Source organism: Macaca thibetana, chromosome 2 (assembly GCF_024542745.1).
Source record: "Macaca thibetana thibetana isolate TM-01 chromosome 2, ASM2454274v1, whole genome shotgun sequence".
Lineage (NCBI taxonomy): Eukaryota > Metazoa > Chordata > Mammalia > Primates > Cercopithecidae > Macaca > Macaca thibetana.
In genome coordinates, this window is record NC_065579.1 from 132,681,151 (window position 1) to 132,700,512 (window position 19,362).

Sequence of the window (19,362 nt, forward strand, 5' to 3'; positions counted from 1 at the left end):
CGAGGTCAGGAGTTCGAGACCAGCTTGGCCAACATGGTGAAACCCCGTCTCTACTAAAAATTAGCTGGGTGTGGTGACAGACACCTGTAATTCCAGCTACTCGGGAGGCTGAGGCAGGAGAATAGCTTGAAACTGGAAGCCAGAGGTTGCAGTGAGCCCAGATCATGCCACTGCACTCCACCCTGGGCAATAAGAGCAAAACTCCGTCTCATAAACAAACAAACAAACAAAACCTACACATTTTCGCACTTTAAGGGCTCAAGGGCTGTACTACTCCTTTGCCACTCTCTTTGCTCTTCTCCGCTCTAGAAAAAATTAATGAACTGACTCAAATCTAAGTTCTCCACTTTACAGCTGGGAAGCCTCCAGGCCAAGGCGGCCAGTGGTTACACAAACCAGGTAAGAAAATAAAATATGCCGAGTAATTTCATAGGACCGGAGGGCTTAGATTTCGAATGCGTGTGACTCTGTCAACTGTGGACTTAACCCTATGCAGAGATTAGAGTACAGAATAGTTAAACAAGAATAAAATAACATTTACCGAACAATCCGTCCTACCCTGGGGTAGGTTTTATTAACAGTCTCATTTTGAAAAGGAAGACAGCTGCCAGTTGTCCCCGATCGCACAGGCATACCGCGCAGATGGGCCTCTGAGCAGCTCAGGGCCAGCCAGAGGTGCAGTAAGAGGCGCGCAATTAAGCGTACGCGCTTCGGTTTCCTCAGGGTCCCCCGAGGCTCCGCTTCACCCAGACGGGCCTCGGCGGGGCGGGGAAACCGGATCAGAGTTTAGCCTCACCGTGGGGAGGGGCGAGGGAAGCCGGAAGCCCTTCGGTCCGGGCCCCGCCTCCGCCCTCGCCCTGCCGCGACTTCCCATTCACCGCCAGCCGATGTGCGTTGGCGACGTCATCGCGTTCACCGTCCCGGAAGTGCGCGTGGCGGCGACGGCGACGGCGGCAGCGGGGCCGGTAAGCGGGCTCGCGCCGCTCAGAGGGGCAGAGTTGGTGGCGTGGGTTGCCGCCCCTTCCTTCCTGCTGTGGGCCAGGGGAGCCGCCGCCCTGAGTCCTCGAGGAAGGCGGGAGTGGGAAGTGGCCAGAGGCCTCCTCAGCACTGGGCATAAGAGCTCCGACGCGGAGGTCGTGTCCCCGCCACGTTTCTGGCGACCGCAGGCGCGGATTCCTTGGCTTCCCTTAGCACTTTCCCCTCCGCGCGGACTGCCCCGAGACGCTTTTTCACTGGGCCTTGTCGCCAGCACCCGGCCTGGGGGGCGGGACGCGCCTTTTCAGGGCGGGGGTCCCCAGAGCGTTTTCCTGAGTTGAGGCGGAGGTGCACGGAAACTAAGTGGGTCCCACGTGGCCTGCTGGGAAGCGCAGCTCCTCCAGCCCGCTTCCGTGGAATGGAATGGTTTTTCTCTGCAGGTTTACACCGGGGCCACTGAAGAGCTGCTGCTGCCTCCTTATGGGCAGAACCCCTGTATGGGGGAAACGAGGATGTGATACTTAGAAGGGAAGGCAGGGTGTGCTGGAAATCAGAGGAGATTGCAAGATGACAGGAAAATAATGAGGAAAATGGCAGCAAAACTAATTAATTCATGGGAAAATACAATTCCTAGGCGCTATCCCAGGGTCATGAATTCTCGAGTGCAGGTGGGGAAGTAGGGTGATATTTGTGCCGAGTAATTTCATAGGACCGGAGGGCTTATGTGACACCTGTGACCATGACAAGTTCTGGAGTCCAGAAACTCGGATAGCGTTTCTAGAATCCCGCACCCTTCACATACTGACTGAAGCCCTGCTCTGGGGAGAGTGCCATCACAGTACCATGTGGCATGCGAGTGTAGCGGTAATACTCCCCGACCAAACCGCCAAACCGAGGGTTAGGCTGCTTATTCTCGCCTCCCAATAACCAGATGCAGATAAACTAGGAAAGAAGGGAGTTTATTTATGTAACCGGGTACAGGGAGAAGGCCTGGAAAATATCCCAGACCAACTCAGAATAACGAAGTTTTCCAGAGCTTATATACCTTCTAAGCTATATGTGTATGTGTAAGTGTTGCATTCATCTAAAGACATAAGTGATTAACGAATTATCTATAAGATCTGCGTCCTGAAGACCTTCCTCGAGAGCCTTAGTAAATTTACTTAATCTAAATGGGTCCAGGTGCTGGGGTGATTACCCTTATATTCTCTACTGCTAAATCATGGAGGTTTGGGGAGTTCCCTCAGACCGCTAGTAAACTTGTTTGTGGAGGCCTGGGGAGTTTCCTCGGATCCCCAGTAAAACTTGTTTAATTCTAAACGGGTCTTGTTAAGAATTCCTTTGTGGCTGGGCGCGATGGCTCCCGCCTGTAATCCCAGCACTTTGGAAGGCCGAGGCGGGCACATCACTTGAGGTCAGGAGTTCGAGGGCAGTCTGGCCAACATGGTGAAACCCTGTCTGTACCCGGAAGTGTAAAAAATTAGCCTGATGTGGTGGCGTGCCCCTGTAATCCTGGCTACTCGGGAGGCTGAGGCAGGAGAATCGCTTGAACCCAGGAGGCGGAGGTTGCAGTGAGCAGAGATCGTGCCATTGCACTCCAGGCTGGGCAGCAGAGGAGACTCCATCTCAAAAAAAAAAAAAAAAAAAAAAAAAAAAGAATTCCTTTGTTATTTTATCATGCTTCAAGGTCCGGGAAAGTCTTAGGCAAAACTCTTGCTGGGCTTTTGTTACCTTCCAGCCTTGTTTAAGGGCAGTGGCTAGCTTTTTCAACCACTCAGTACTGAAACAGTTATTACGGAGGCCTGCGTTAGTTAGACCCCGCCTGCCACAGTAAGTGCTTCTGGAGAACAAAACCAGGTAGATACATAGATCTAGTCTTAATCCCTCAAATTGACACCTTTTTCAGTTTTTTCATCTGAACAAGAGATGAATTTCTGAGTTGATAAACTTGCAATGTGTCCCTTTATTTTCCTTCACTTTCCTTCACTTTTAATTTCATTGGTATGCCTGTGTGTTTGCCTTGTAGACGTGTAGTTGGTGACCACCTCTCCAGATGCTGAGGTGCCTGTATCATTGGCACAGGCCAGTACTGAGCTGTAGGTGGAATAGGCTGTGCCTTCTGAAGCAGTATCTATTTACAATGAAGTTGCAGTCTCCCGAATTCCAGTCACTTTTCACAGAAGGATTGAAGAATCTGACAGGTGAGAGATTAGGATACCTTTTCTTGATCTGGAAACCTGTATAAATGGAGAAGTAGAGGGTTAACTTTTTAAGCCTACATTTGGATATTTTCTTTGTTGTTTTAATTATTTTTTAAGAAAAAAAAAAATAAGTAGAGGGTCTCTCTGTGTTGCCCAGGCTGGTCTCAAACTCCTGGGCTCAATCCTTGGCTTCCCAAAATGCTAGGATTACAGGTGTGAGCCACGGTGCCCAGTCTGTATGTTTTCATTGTTGGAAGAAAGGCTTGGCTGGGTGTACCCAGCCTGTAATCTCTTGGGGAGGCCAAGGTAGGGGGATTGTTTGAGCCCAGGAGTTTGAGGCTGCAGTGAGCTATGATCATGCCACTCTAGCTTGGGCAACAGAGTGAGACCCTATCTCAAAAAAAAAAAAAAAAAAAAAAAAAAAAAAATTAAAAGAAAAAAAAAAGCTTACATATGGGTGATCCAAAAATATAGCTAAATCACTGGAAAAGGCAAGAAGTTGACTGCAATAAAAAGCATGGCTTTTCTGTATGCTGTGCTAAGTACTTTCCATACATTACAGGACTGGTCCTACTGACTTAATGAGTACGTACATTTTGACTTGTTATGTGGAAAACAGATTCTTAGGCATGTGAAGTGCTTTGCCTGTGTTTCTGTAACTGCTAACTAGAGAGCTGGGTTTCAAACTTACGCAGTCTGATTTCAGAGCCCAGCTTGTAACCACCAAGATCTGTTTCCTTCCTAGGTGTAAGTGCTTTCATGAGAACTGAAGGAAGAAGGAAATAGGAGTTACCTCCATTGTGCATGTTGCAAAACCTGTCTGGAAGGAGCATAGGAAATGGCTTTAGCTAAGCGCCTGACTCCAGTAGTTTCTTGCTGTTGCCACAGTTTTATTAGTATTGGTTCTTAATGTCATCTACTGATGTTGCTATAAAGCAGCCACACAGTAGCATTGCAAAGCCTGTGGGAATTTTAGTAGCACCTTCATAAATATATTTAGTAGTATATGTAGAAATATGACCTAAACAGCACTGGCTATCTATTAGATTCACCTGGGGAGCTTTAAAACACATGCTGGGGTTCTACCTGCAGCCTACTGAATTAGAATCTCTGGGTGGGATGAGCATCTATGTTTTTAGTAAAAGCTCCACAAGTTAATTCTGATGCAAGAAGATAGACGAACCATTACTTTAACATGACTCACCTTGTATTAGCTTATTCTCAAAGCTACTTTCCTGTTCTTGAAATTAGATGATGGCTTTTTAGGTACGTGCCAGAGATAAATGGCCCAGAATATGTTGATTCTTTTAGGTTCTTTTAGACAGACTTTTAAGTAGAGGGCTTAAATGCAGGTTTGGTTATACCGATGCTTCACTATCTTTTTTAATTGGAGAGAGTGAAAATTGCTAAAAATTCACTGTCCAATAGAAATTTATAAGCCCATATGTAATATAAACTTTTCTACTAACCACATTAAAAAGATAGGAATGGTAAAATAAATTTTAATAATTATTTTTAGTACATCTAATTTAATCCAATATATATAAGATACTATCAGTATGAATTTTGTATAAAAATTGTTAATGAGACCGGGCACAGTGGCTCCCACCTGTAATCCTAGCACTTTTGAGTGGCTGAGGCAGGTGGATCAGTTGAGCCCAGGAGTTTGAGACCAGCCTGGGCAACACAGTGAAACCCCATCTCTACTAAAAATAGGCAAGCATAGTGGTATGTGTCTGTAGTCCCTGCTACTTGGGAGGCTGAGGTGGGAGGATCACTGAAGCCTGGGAGGTGGGGGTTGCAGTAAGCCGAGATTGTGCCACTCCACTCCAGCCTGGGCGACACAGACCATGTCTCAAAAAAAAAAAAAAAATTATTAATGAGATATTTCATATTCTTATTTGGAAGTCTTTGAAATCTGGCATGCATTTAATACAGCACATCTGAATTCAGACTCACCACATTTTAAGTGCTCAGTAAGTACAAGTGGCTACTGTTTGAATAGTGCAGATTTTGAAGCTCTGATTTTGGGTTGAGTTGAAGCTTTTTTCTTTCTGTGTATGCCCTTCACAGCCCCCAATTTTTCAACTTCAATTGCAAGAGGCCTCTTGGAAGAAGGAGTAGTAATTAACTCTTGATGGCCTAACTCAGGTCATTCTGCATTTTTTGGAAATAAGGTTCTAGATACTGATTACTCTAGTTTCTTGAACATCATTTTAACAAGTGTGTTTGACTTTCTCAACCTGACATTGAGAACTGGATTTTCTCCACCCTGAGAAATAAGGTCCTAAGGAAGTTAGAGCCTAAATGGTATGGTAAGGTAGAGGTGGTGGTTGCTTTCAGAGTCCTGTCCTTGAAGGACTAGCAAATGAGAACATGGATATATTCTAAAGTTGACTTTTTCTAGGCTACTGGAGAAGTGTCAAGAATGGAATCTTTTAGTGCAACGATTAACAAGTTAGAATGTCAAAGACTTGGGTGCCCTGGTAAAATGTAATGTTCTGTATAAAAACAAAATGTACAAAAACACACAGCCTTTGTGATGGCTGCTGTATAGTGATACTTGGAGTTTAAATCCTGTACCAATTTTCAAATCTTAATAGCTGCTTTGCCATGTGTAAAATTAGTTTTTAGTATGTAAGAATATGAGAGACTAGAATAGTGTATTATTGTCATGTCATAAGGGTTTTATAATTTGTCAGGTTATTTTATGTATCTTTCTTTTTGCTTCAGGACAATCACATGCTAGTGGCATATAAGATTATTTCTCAGCTGGCTGCAGTAGCTCACGCCTGTAATCCCAGCACTTTGGGAGGCTGAGGTGGGAGAATTGCTTGAGCCCAGGAGTTAGAGACCAGCCTGAGCAACATAGTGAAATCCCATCTGTACAAAAATAATAATAATAAATTTAGCCAGTTATGGTGATGCACACCTGTAGTCCCAGCTACTCAGTAGGCTGAGGCAGGGGGTTCTTTAAACTTGGAGTCAGGGCTCTGCAGTGAGCTGTGATGGTGCCACTACACTCCAGCCTGGATGACAGTGAGACCCTCTCTCAAAAAAAAAAGATTATTTTTCTGTCCTAGAGATGAGGCTGAAGTTCCCAATGCGGATGATTTTTGCCTGAGCTAACAGCATTAATAGACGAGCAAGGACTTCTGTGGTCTGTTGGCTGTTGTCTATAGGGGGTGATAGTGCTCAGTGTTATGTGATGTCAGAAGGCCATCATATTAAAATTTAGCACAATAGGAACAACTGATCACTCTCTTGAAGTCCGGAACTCTTAGAACAGATGGTCTGTTTTCCTGTAGTAATGCTTACATCATGTCTTCCCACTCATAGCTCCCACTCACTGCCCCTTACCCCACCCCAGCCTCCAGTTGTCAAAATTCAAAGCTGTAAAGGGAAGAAGTTCATGAAAATTTAATTAAAAGTTAACATTAAAAAGAGGTGACAATTATAAAAGTTTTCTGACATTAATGTATGGTCTTTTGAATTGCTAATAAGAATGATTAACAATTGCTTTCTATCAGATGTGGCATTTGGAGCAAATAAACACAGTTTGGGGATGATGAGAGTCTGCATTTCTTGACTTGACTTTTAGCTTAAGTTTGCAGTTAAATTTGGTTGCATTAGGTGTTGTTTTCACTGAATTATTTCATTGAACGTAGCTTGCAAAGTCTTTTGAAATGTTGACTGCATCCCTGTTTCTGTAAGATAGAAGATACCAGTAACAGGAATAAATACATCTTTAAGGTTGATAGTCCCTGCTGTTTTAGGCCAATGTGAAATTATGCTTTTCTTATAATTTTTATGACTGCTCTTTCATACAGACAGATAAATATGCCTTGATATGTCTTTCTCAATTGTCTTAAATGTTATTTTGAAAATCCTGAATGGCAAGTTCTTTGGAGTGGTTTAATAACATAGGGCTAATCAAAATGGTGAATATATTACTTTGAGTTCTGGATCTCTTTGTAATGCAGTTAACATACTAACTTTGAATTTATTGTTTTATTTTAGTAAAGCCAGCATGAGAATCTTACATCAGTAGTTATCTATGTAAATTAAGCCTTGACCTTCTTCATTCCATTATTTATAGTAGGTTCAAATGAACGTAAAACTTGCCCTTTATTTGCTTGAATTTCAGAACAGCTACCTGATACTGTTTTAAGAAAACTTAAAAAATCCCAATACTTTCCAGTGAAGTCATTCTTTTTTTTAATAGCTAGAATATCCTAATTCAGTTTAATTATGAGCCAAATTGGTATAAAGATGAATAAGATAGGTTTTCTACCCTGAGAAGTGGGGAGACAAAGACATAAAACAGGTAATTTTAATATAATTGGTATGTATAAAGATACGCTGTACTAGACTCTTAGAAGAAATTCACCTAACCTCACCTTCAGGTGAGGCTTCCTAAAGTGAATCACAACAGATAAGTAAGAGTGAGCTAGATCAATGTTTTCCAACTGGGTAGTTACCTCTTAGTGGGCCATGAAGTCAATTTAGTCGTCATGACCTGTATTTAAAAAAAAAGAAAGAATAGAATAGATTGCATGATATGAAGGGCAGATTTTCTTTTATGATACTTTTGTTTGCCATGTAGACATACAAATTTCAGTGACTGCTATGTGAATGTCTTAGCGTGGGTTATGGGCCAAGAAGTGTGACAGCCAGCCACTGAGCGAGCGTAAATTGGGGAGGTATTTCAGCGAAGTGGCTCACACAAGCAAAATTATGGAGGAAAACTACGGGGAGAGTTTGGTGCAGACAGCTGGTGCAGGCAAAGTGTGATGCAAAGTTTAGCAAGAGATGAGACAAATAGGTCATGGAAGCCTTTGGATATAGCACTGAGGAATTTGGGTACTGTGTTGTGGGTAGTTAGAAGGAGCAGTTAATGCATAGCATAATTAACCTGGTGTTTTGGGTACTGTGTTGTGAATAGTTAGGACGAGCAATTAATGCATAGCATAATTAACCTAGTGTTTTAGATCCCCAAGTCTGGATGGTGGAGGCTGGATTTAAGGGACGCGACGTGGTCCTGGAAGTGGGCCTTGATGGGAAGTGTGGCATTAGGGGAATATGAGCACTTCTTCTTGGGGAGAGCTTGTGGAAAAGATATCCTTAATTAAGTTAAGAGGGTAGAGGGAGGGAGCATTTGTTTTTTGTTTTTTTATTATTATACTTTAAGTTCTAGGGTACATGTGCACGACGTGCAGGTTTGTTACATATGTATACATATGCCTTGTTGGTGTGCTGCACCCATTAACTTGTCATTTACCTTAGGTATATTTCCTAATGCTATCCCTCCCCACTCCCCTCTACCCACAATAGGCCCCGTTGTGTGATGTTCCCCTTCCTGTGTCCAAGTGATCTCATTGTTCAGTTCCCACCTATGAGTGAGAACATGTGGTGTTTGGTTTTCTGTTCTTGCGGTAGTTTGCTGAGAATGATGGTTTCCAGCTGCATCCATGTCCCTACAAAGGACATGAATTCATCCTTTTTTATGGCTGCATAGTATTCCATGGTGTATATGTGCCACATTTTCTTAATCCAGTCTGCCACTGATGGACATTTGGGTTGATTCCAAGTCTTTGCTATTTTGAATAGTGCTGCAATAAACATACGTGTGCATGTGTCTTTATAGCAGCATGACTTATAATCCTTTGGGTATATCCCCAGTAATGGGATGGCTGGGTCAAATGGTATTTCTAGTTCTAGATCCTTGAGGAATCGCCATACTGTTTTCCACAATGGTTGAACTAGTTTATGGTCCCACCAACAGTGTAAAAGTGTTCCTATTTCTCCACATCGTCTCCAGCACCTGTTATTTCCTGATTTTTTAATGATTGCCATTCTAACTGGTGTAAGATGGTATCTCATTGTGGTTTTGATTTGCATTTCTCTGATGGCGAGTGATGATGAGCATTTTTTCATGTGTCTGTTGGCTGTATGAATGTCTTCTTTTGAGAAATGTCTGTTCATATCCTTTGCCCACTTTTTGATGGGGTTGTTTGTTTTTTTCTTGTAAGTTTGATTGAGTTCTTTATAGGTTCTGGATATTAGCCCTTATCAGATGAGTAGATTGCAAAAATTTTCTCCCATTCTCTAGGTTGCCTGTTCACTCTGACGGTAGTTTCTTTTGCTGTTCAGAAGCTCTTTAGTTTAATTAGATCCCATTTGTCAATTTTGGCTTTTGTTGCCGTTGCTTTTGGTGTTTTAGACATGAAGTCCTTGCCCATGCCTACGTCCTGAATGGTATTACCTAGGTTTTCTTCTAGGGTTTTTTATGGTTTTAGGTCTAACATTTAAGTCTCTAATCCATCTTGAATTAATTTTCGTATAAGGAGTAAGGAAAGGATCCAGTTTCAGCTTTCTACTTATGGCTAGCCAGTTTTCCCAGCACCATTTATTAAATAGGGAATCCTTTCCGCATTTCTTGTTTTTGTCAGCTTTGTCAAAGATCAGATGGCTGTAGATGTGTGGTATTATTTCTGAGGACTCAGTTCTGTTCCATTGGTCCATATCTCTGTTTTGGTACCCGTACCATGCTGTTTTGGTTACTGTAGCCTTGTAGTATAGTTTGAAGTCAGGTAGCGTGATGCCTCCAGATTTGTTCTTTTGGCTTAGGATTGTCTTGGCAATGCAGGGTCTTTTTTGGTTCCATATGTACTTTAAAGCAGTTTTTTCCAATTCTGTGAAGAAAGTCATTGGTAGCTTACTGGGGATGGCATTGAATCTATAAATTACCTTGGGCAGTATGGCCATTTTTACGATATTGATTCTTCCTATCCATGAGCATGGTATGTTCTTCCGTCTGTTTGTGTCCTCTTTTATTTCACTGAGCAATGGTTTGTAGTTCTCCTTGAAGAGGTCCTTTACATCCCTTGTAAGTTGGATTCCTAGGTATTTTATTCTCTTTGAAACTATCTTGAATGGGAGTTCATTCCTGATTTGGCTCTCTGTTTGTCTGTTACTGGTGTATAAGAATGCTTGTGATTTTTGCACATTGATTTTGTATCCTGAGACTTTGCTGAAGTTGCTTATCAGCTTAAGGAGATTTTGGGCTGAGATGATGGAGTTTTCTAAATATACAATCATGTCATCTGCAAACAGGGACAATTTGACTTCTTTTCCTAACTGAATACCGTTTATTTCTTTCTCTTGCCTGATTGCCCTAGCCAGAACTTCCAACCCTATGTTGAATAGGAGTGGTGAGAGAGGGCATCCCTGTCTTGTGCCAGTTTCCAAAGGGAATGCTTCCAGTTTTTGCCCATTCAGTATGGTATTGGCTGTGGGTTTGTCATAAATAGCACTTATTATTTTCAGATACGTTCCATCAATCCCAAATTTATTGAGAGTTTTTAGCATGAAGGGCTGTTGAATTTTGTCAAAGGCCTTTTCTGCATCTATTGAGATAATCGTGTGGTTTTTGTCTTTGGTTCTGTTTATATGCTGGATTATGTTTATTGCTTTGCATATGTTGTGTTGCATCCCAGGGATGAAGCCCACTTGATCATGGTGGATAAGCTTTTTGATGTGCTGCTGGATTCCGTTTGCCAGTATTTTATTGAGGATTTTTGCATTCATGTTCATCAGGGATATTGGTCCAAAATTCTCTGTTTTTGTTGTATCTCTGTCAGGCTTTGGTATCATGATGATGTTGGCCTCGTAAAATGAGTTAGGGAGGATTCCCTCTTTTTCTGTTGATTGGAATAGTTTCAGAAGGAATGGTACCAACTCCTCCTTGTACCTCCGGTAGAATTCGGCTGTGAATCCGTCTGGTCCTGGACTTTTTTTGGTCAGTAGGCTATTAATTATTGCCTCAATTTCAGAGCCTGCTATTGGTCTATTCAGGGATTCAACTTCTTCCTGGTTTAGTCTTGGGAGAGTGTAAGTGTCCAGGAAATTATCCGTCTCTTCTAGGTTTTCTAGTTTATTTGCGTACAGGTGTTTATAGTATTCTCTGATGGTAGTTTGTATTTCTGTGGGGTCGGTGGTGATATCCCCTTTATCATTTTTTTATTGCATCTATTTGATTCTTCTCTCTTTTCTTCTTTATTAGTCTTGCTAGTGGTCTATCAATTTTGTTGATCTTTTCAAAAAACCAGCTCCTGAATTCGTTGATTTTTTTGGAGGGTTTTTGTGTCTCTATCTCCTTCAGCTCTGCTCTGATCTTAGTTATTTCTTGCCTTCTGCTAGCTTTTGAATGTGTTTGCTCTTGCTTCTCCAGTTCTTTTAATTGTGATGTTAGGGTGTCAATTTTAGATCTTTCCTGCTTTCTCTTGTGGGCATTTAGTGCTATACATTTCCCTCTACACACTGCTTTAAATGTGTCCCAGAGATTCTGGTATGTTGTGTCTTTGTTCTCATTGGTTTCAAAGAACATCTTTATTTCTGCCTTCATTTCGTTATATACCCGGTAGTCATTCAGGAGCAGGTTGTTCAGTTTCTATGTAGTTCAGCGGTTTTGATTGAGTTTCTTAGTCCTGAGTTCTAGTTTAATTGCACTGTGGTCTGAGAGACAGTTTGTTATAATTTCTGTTCTTGTACATTTGCTGAGGAGTGCTTTACTTCCAACTATGTGGTCTATTTTGGAATAAGTGTGATGTGGTGCTGAGAAGAATGCATATTCTGTTGATTTGGGGTGGAGAGTTCTGTAGATGTCTATTAGGTCCGCTTGGTGCAGAGTTGAGTTCAATTCCTGGATATCCTTGTTAACTTTCTGTCTCGTTGATCTGTCTAATGTTGACGGTGGGGTGTTAAAGTCTCCCATTATTATTGTATGGGAGTCTCTCTTTGTAAGTCTCTAAGGACTTGCTTTATGAATCTGGGTGCTCCTGTATTGGTTGCATATATATTTAGGATAATTAGCTCTTCCTGATGAATTGATCCCTTTACCATTATGTAATGGCCTTCTTTGTCTCTTTTGATCTTTGATGGTTTAAAGTCTGTTTTATCAGAGACTAGGATTGCAACCCCTGCTTTTTTTTGTTCTCCATTTGCTTGGTAGATCTTCTTCCATCCCTTTATTTTGAGCCTTTGTGTGTCTTTGCATGTGAGATGGGTCTCCTGAATACAGCAAACTGGTGGGTCTTGACTCTTTATCCAATTTGTCAGTGTGTGTCTTTTAATTGGACTATTTAGTCCATTTACATTTAAGGTTAATATTGTTATGTGTGAACTTGATCCTGTCATTATGATATTAGCTGGTTGTTTTGCTTGCTAGTTGATGCAGTTTCTTCCTAGCATCATTGGACTTTACATTTTGACATGTTTTTGCAATGGCTGGTACCTGTTGTTCCTTTCCATGTTTAGTGCTTCCTTCAGGATCTCTTGTAGGGCAGGCCTGGTGGTGACAAAATCTCTAAGCATTTGCTTATCTGTAAAGGATTTTATTTCTCCTTCACCTATGAAACCTAATTTGGCTGGATATGAAATTCTGGGTTGAAAATTCTTTTAAGAATGTTGAATATTGGCCCCCACTCTCTTCTGGCTTGGGGAGTTTCTGTGGAGAGATCTGCTGTTAGTCTGATGGGCTTCCCTTTGTGTGTAACCCGACCTTTCTCTTTGGCTGCCCTTAACATTTTTTCCTTCGTTTCAACTTTGGTGAATCTGACAATTAATGTGTCTTGGAGTTGCTCTTCTCGAGGAGTATCTTTGTGGCATTCTCTGTATTTCCTGAATTTGAATGTTGGCCTGCCTTACCAGGTTGGGGAAGTTCTCCTGGATGATATCCTGCAGAGTGTTTTCCAACTTGATTCCATTTTCCCCGTCACTTTCAGGCACACCAATCAGATGTAGATTTGGTCTTTTCACATAATCCCATACTTCTTGGAGGCTTTGTTCATTTCTTTTTACGCTTTTTTCTCCACACTTCTCTTCTCGCTTCATTTCATTCATTTGATCTTCAATCGCTGATACAGTTTCTTCTAGTTGATCGAGTCGGTTACTGAAGCTTGTGCATTTGTCACATATTTCTTGTGTTATGGTTTTCATCTCTATCAGTTCTTTTAAGGTCTTCTCTGCATTGATTATTCTAGTTATCCATTCATCCATTCTTTTTTCAAGGTTTTTAGTTTCTTTGCGCTGGTTACGTAGTTCCTCCTTTAGCTCTGAGAAGTTTGATCGACTGAAGCCTTCTTCTCTCAACTCATCAAAGTCATTCTCCGTCCAGCTTTGTTCCTCTGCTGGCGATGAGCTGTGTTCCTTTGGAGGGGGAGATGCGCTCTGATTTTTTGAATATCCAGCTTTTCTGCACTGCTTTTTCCCCATCTTTGTGGTTTTATCTGCCTTTGGTCTTTGATGATGGTGACGTACTGATGGGGTTTTGGTGTGGGTGTCCTTTCTGTTTGTTAGTTTTCCTTCTAACAGTCAGGACCCTCAGCTGTAGGTCTGTTGGAGTTTGCTTGAGGTCTACTCCAGATGCTGTTTGCTGGGTATCAGCAGCAGAGGCTGCAGAAGATAGAATATTGCTGCACAGCGAGTGTTGCTGTCTGATTCTTGCTCTGGAAGCTTCGTCTCAGGGGTGTACACTGCCGTGTGAGGTGTGAGATGTCGGTCTGCACCTCAGTTGAAAATGCAGAAATCACCCGTCTTCTGTGTCACTCACGCTGGGAGCTGGAGTCTGGAGCTGTTCCTATTCGGCCATCTTGGGCACGCCCCCGCATTTGTTATTTTTAAGCAAATCATTTTAAGGAGTCTACAGAGAATGGGGCTGAAAGATGTGGGAAGAATAGGTAGAAGAGGAGTGTGGGCAGGATAGAGAACAGAAGACGTTGAGGTAGGGACGGAGGATTATGTTCTGAGTTGTGATTAGAGGTGCTGGAACTTTGATGTATGATGAGTTTATTTGAATGCTCGTGTCACTGCCCACTAGCCAAAGACCAACAGGGACACAAGTTGGGTTGTTACTCCTGGCAGTGAGGAGCAACATGCTGAGTGAGGAGTAGCATGCTGACCCTGGAGAACCCAGAGGTATGCTCAGTAAGAGGGCTTTAGAAATGACTTCTTATAGGAGTTGGGCTTGTATTGGGTCATATTGGAGAGCATTTAAGGTAGTAGAGCTTTGCAGTGGGTTAGATGCTCTCAGGAAGCAGAAGTAATTCTCTGATTGGGTGTCTTAATAATGCTTTCCTAGAAGTTGAGTACAGTTGTGAGACTAAACCTAATTGGTAAGGCACAGTCACTGTTACCAACTATTGTAGGGTGTATCATGTACAGTGTTCATGTTTTGTGTATGTTTAGCTGATTACAGAGTTGTCTTGATCGATCCATCATGGCACAGAATGGGCTTGTGTAGATATTGATGTTTTGTGAAATTGTTTCTGTTCCACAGGACCCCAGGACCTAATATTGTGACAGGCCAGCTCCTGGATGCCATTCTCACTAGGTTCCATGTGGGCATATGGATATAGTTATTGTGGATTTTGCCTTACCCTGTACATATAGAGGAGTCAGCTATATACTTGCTTGTAGTTGTTCAGTGTCCAAACGGTTCTACCTAGAGCACAGATAGGAGTTGATTTTAGAATTATATACAGATCATTTCTTGAAGGACTTATAGCTATAAACATTTATCATAAGTGGTATAGACTAATGTTGTCTGATAGTTTGATGCATGAACATCCTGCCTCAACATCTATTTATACACACAGAGAAATAAAAGAACATCTTACCATTTCTAAAGTATGCACATAAATGGGGAAAAGAAAGTAGAATTGTTTGATTTACTTTTTTTTTTTTTTTTTTTTTTTGAGATAAGGTCTTGCTGTGTCACCCAGGCTGGAGTGCAGTAGCACGATCATAGCTCACCGCAGCCTTGAACTCCAGGGCTCAAGCCATCCTCCCACCTCAGCCTCCCAAGTAGCTGGGACTACAGGTGTGCGCCATTGAACCTGGCTATTTTTATTTTTTGTAGAGTTAGAGTTTTTGCTTTTTGCCCAGGCTGATATTGAACTCCTGGGCTCAAGTGATCTTTTCGCCTCAGCCTTCCAAAGTATCAGGATTACAGGTGTGAGCCACTGCGCCTAACCTGCTTTAGTCTTTAGTAATACTTCAAATTTGTATTGATCACTTTGAGGCATTGTGGAATTCTGAATTATCTTCTGAATAAGCAAAGGAAAATTCTGCAAGTTCCCTGTTTCCCGTTGGTCCTCAGAGGCACTCTCCTGAAGACAAGTCTTTTTACTTCTTTGGGCCTTGTTCTCATTTTTCATAAGAAAAGCCTCAGTTAAATGAATCTCTGCTGTTCCAACTAGATGGAAAAGCCTCGTACTTTGTGGTTAAACACATTGAAATAAAGAACTTGGGAATAAAAATCTTTTTTTCTCTTATCTCAGAATTATTTGTCAAAGAGAATCACGAATTAAGAATAGCAGGAGGAGCAGTGAGGGATTTGTTAAATGGAGTAAAGCCTCAGGATGTAGATTTTGCCACTACTGCTACCCCTACTCAAATGAAGGAGATGTTTCAGTCGGCTGGGATTCGGATGATAAACAACAAAGGAGAAAAGCATGGAACAATTACTGCCAGGGTGAGTCAAAAGTTTGACAGTTAATTACATTGCTTTTTTGGTAATTTTTAAAAACTTAATAATTTTCTCTAGTTAAGAGCAAATAACGAAAAGTCAGTCTCTTCTACCCCTGTCTGAAACCCTGCAGTCCTCTGTTCTCGCAGTCATATTTAAGTTTTATGTTATTTCTCCATTTCTAAAAAGACCTTTGTATACTATGGTGTTTACTTTTTAGTTTTTACTATCGCAGTTTTAAGATGTGTTATGTATTGACTTTCCATGAGGGAAGATGATTTAGCTTTCTTACCACACCCTTCTCAACAACAAGCACATGTAATTCTCCTACTTCTATCTTCCTAGTATATTTATATCATAATTTTTGGTTAAGTCAATATTCAGGGTTCACGTTTACGACTCTGTATTGTTTACAGCCAGATTGTGGAGTATATTGTGATTACATTTCTTCTATTGGCATGGTTTTTAATTTTCCTGCAGTTAATAGCATTTTTCTTTTACATAGCTTTCCATGTACCACTAATTTCTTCCTGCACTCTGCCAGAACTGTAGAGTTCCTCTCAAAAGATTTAAACACATTACATCAAGTTTCGGTTGCGTTTTTGAGAAACATCTTACCTGGTGCTGTCTTCCTGCTCCAATATGGACTTTTAGGAATTTCCTTGGCCTATTTTGTTAGATCTCCTGTTTCCTGGGTCCCATGTGCTGTTCTCTCTTGGCTTAAGCCCTCATTTTAATAATCCAATACCTGAGGAAGCCTTACACGTCTGAAAATGTGTTTATTTTACCTCCACACTGGTTTGATAGTTATGGTTATAGAATTCTAGACTGGGAATAATTTTTACTCGGAAATTTAAAGGTATTGTTTTCTAGCTTCCAGTACTGCCACTAAGTCTAGTTCCATTTAGATTTCTCTTTTGTTTAAAAACCTGACTGCCATTATTTCCTTTTGGAAGTCTTTCTGATCTTTTATGTCTAATGTTTTTAATTTCAAGATGATATAACTTGTTTTGGATAATTTTCACTTATTGTGCATGCCACTTTGTGGGCCTTCTTATGTTTCTTTCATAATTTCATCCCTTTTGTTAAATGTTTTTTCCTTTGGAAACTCCTATTATTTGGATGCTGGATTGCTGGGACTGACCTTCTAGTTTTATGTTTTGTCTTTATTTTACATTCTCCTGTCTTTTACTTTCTATGAGAGTGCCTTAACTTCGTCTCCCAGTCATTGTATAATACTAGCAAGTTCTGTGGTCTTGTAGAATTTCAAGAGGTCGGTCTTAGTATATTTCTTTGGAAAGCTTCCCGTTCATGTTTCAGATGCAAGATCTTTTATTTCTCTTAGGATATCTACTATAGTTATTTTGACAATGTCTTTGTTTCTTCTGAGTTTTTTCTTTCATGTTGGCTTTCTTTAAATATGGGTATTCTTTGGCTCTGCCTTTATATTTGGGTGATGCTGTATACTTGAGGGCTTTATTGTAGTTTTGCATGGGAAGTGTCAGCCAGTTGGGACTCCCAGTGTAAGTCTCAGTAGGAGTTTTCATTAGGAGAAATCAGAGAAGAATACTCCAGTATTATGCGAGGGAATGAGCCTGATTGTTAGCATCTTGAAACCAAGTAGGGAAAGGGATGAGGGTCATGTTAATTTTCACTTTAATTTTGTTTTCATTATGATGCTTCATTCCTATGAGCATCTGTGCCTGGTGAAACAAGTTCTGATTATTTTTGGTTCAACCTTTCTAGAGGGTCAATCCCTGGTTTTCGGCCTCGTTAAGGGAGTCATTCTAGGTGGGTCTGATTATTTCTTAAAATGAGTTTGAAACAGTTTTCCTATTTCAAACCTTACCGTATTCTTTGCCTTCAGAGATACGTGTGCCTCAAATTCTTGAGTTCTGGAATTCTATAGTGAGAGATAGATGTAGCTTGTATCTAGAGAAGAGTATGTATGAAATTGAGAGAAATCTTACAACAGACTTCTGGTGATCATGAATGGCTTTCACTTCCTAAATGAAGACATTCTTAACTCTTGGCACATAAAACACTTTATTCTCTACTCCTAAATGCTAATATGCTGTCTGTCAAATATACTTTCTCTTTTACATGTATTCCTCTTTCTCCACCTTGCCTTTGGTCATCTTTTCTCTTCATTTGAAATTTTCCTGCCACACCTGCATGTACAAACCCTGCTGCTTTTTCAAGGCTTGGCACAGATGCCACCCTATCACGAAGTTACACAGCTTCCCCAGCTGGAGGTAGTCTGTCTTCCTATGATAGAGGTAACTCTTTATTTTAATTTATTTCTTTCTCTTTTGAGACAGGGCCTCACTCTGTTGTGCAGGCTGGAGTGCACAGTGTGATCTCGGCTCACTGCAGCCTCTGCCTCCCGGGCTCTAGCGATCCTTCCACCTTAGCCTCCCAGGTAGCTAGGACCACAGGCATGCACCACCACACCTGGCTGTTTTTCTTTGTATGTTTGGTAGAGACGGGGTTTCACCATCTTGTCCAGGCTGGTCTTGAACTCCTGAGCTCAAGTCATCCACTTGCCTTGGCCTCCAAAATCCTGGGATTACAGGCATGAGCCACCACCCCAGCCTTTATTTTAATTTCCCTGGGAATTATCAGTAAGGGAGTTACAGGATCTGTTAACTGTACTTACTGTTTATCAGTCTTTTGCTCAATGGCATATGTTCCATAAATTGACATTCACCTCTTTGCAAACAGGAGCTATTAAAAGTATTTCAGATAACAGCTTGATTTGAAATTGAAGAACATTTTTGAGGGTTTCTCCACATCACCTGGCAGAGGTGACATGTTTGTAAGTTAAACTCATCTTTTTTAATCATGATGGATATTTAAAAAAAAAATCAGTCTTTGGATCTGTTTTTGAATGACGTGGATATCTTTCTGTTTCAATGTTTAGATATGGTAGTTGATGTTAAAAAGATTATAACTGTCAGGGCTTATAGTACCATCTCTTTATAAAGACAAAAACTTATTTTTTTTCAATTCAGTAGTATGGAAACCGAATTTAAATGACAACAAAAACCCCATGTATTTAATTGCAGCTTCATGAAGAAAATTTTGAGATTACTACACTACGGATTGATGTCACCACTGATGGAAGACATGCTGAGGTAGAATTTACAACTGACTGGCAGAAAGATGCGGAACGCAGAGATCTCACTATAAATTCTATGTTTTTAGGTAATACTTGCAGATAAAACCATATTTTGAGTCTATCAGAATGCCTTCTTTTCAAGTAAAACCTACATTCTGGAAACGTTATTCAACTTCAGAATTCGCGTTAATTTCTTCTAAGAGATGGTTTAGCAGATTGCTTAAAAGAATAGACTCTGGGCCAGGTGCGGTGGCTCAACGCCTGTAATCCCAGCACTTTGGGAGGCTGAGGCGGGCAGATTATGAGGTCAGGAGATTGAGACCATCCTGGTTAACATGGTGAAACCTCGTCTCTACTAAAACTACAAAAAATTAGCCGGGCGTGGTGGCGGGAGCCTGTAGTGCCAGCTACTCGGGAGGCTGAGGCAGGAGAATAGCGTGAACCTGGGAGGTGGAGCTTGCAGTGATCCGAGATCACACCACTGCGTTCCAGCCTGGGTGATAGAGTGAGACTCCGTCTCAAAAAAAAAAAAAAAA

The 19,362-nt window shown here is 41.3% G+C and overlaps 1 protein-coding gene and 1 long non-coding RNA gene across 4 annotated transcripts in view; one reads left to right on the forward strand and one right to left on the reverse strand.

Annotated features, from left to right (window-relative positions):
* Nucleotides 1-891: 891 nt before the first annotated feature.
* The window catches only part of TRNT1 (tRNA nucleotidyl transferase 1), a 30,882-nt gene continuing 12,411 nt past the window's right edge, over nt 892-19,362 (forward strand). For all 3 annotated transcript variants that reach the window (XR_007723573.1, XM_050781406.1, XM_050781407.1), the window contains exons 1-4: nt 892-965; nt 3,002-3,176; nt 15,518-15,711; nt 18,774-18,912. Coding sequence is in view for 2 of the 3 variants with exons in the window: in XM_050781406.1 (XP_050637363.1) it covers nt 3,029-3,176; nt 15,518-15,711; nt 18,774-18,912 (481 nt within the window). In the remaining variant the exon portion in view is untranslated. The remainder of the gene's footprint in view (nt 966-3,001; nt 3,177-15,517; nt 15,712-18,773; nt 18,913-19,362) is intronic.
* LOC126948984 (uncharacterized) lies at nt 3,137-14,837 on the reverse strand. The gene is made up of 3 exons (XR_007723577.1): nt 14,615-14,837; nt 7,658-7,695; nt 3,137-3,212 (listed from the first exon to the last, which is right to left on the reverse strand). It is a non-coding gene; the product is annotated as an uncharacterized LOC126948984 (long non-coding RNA).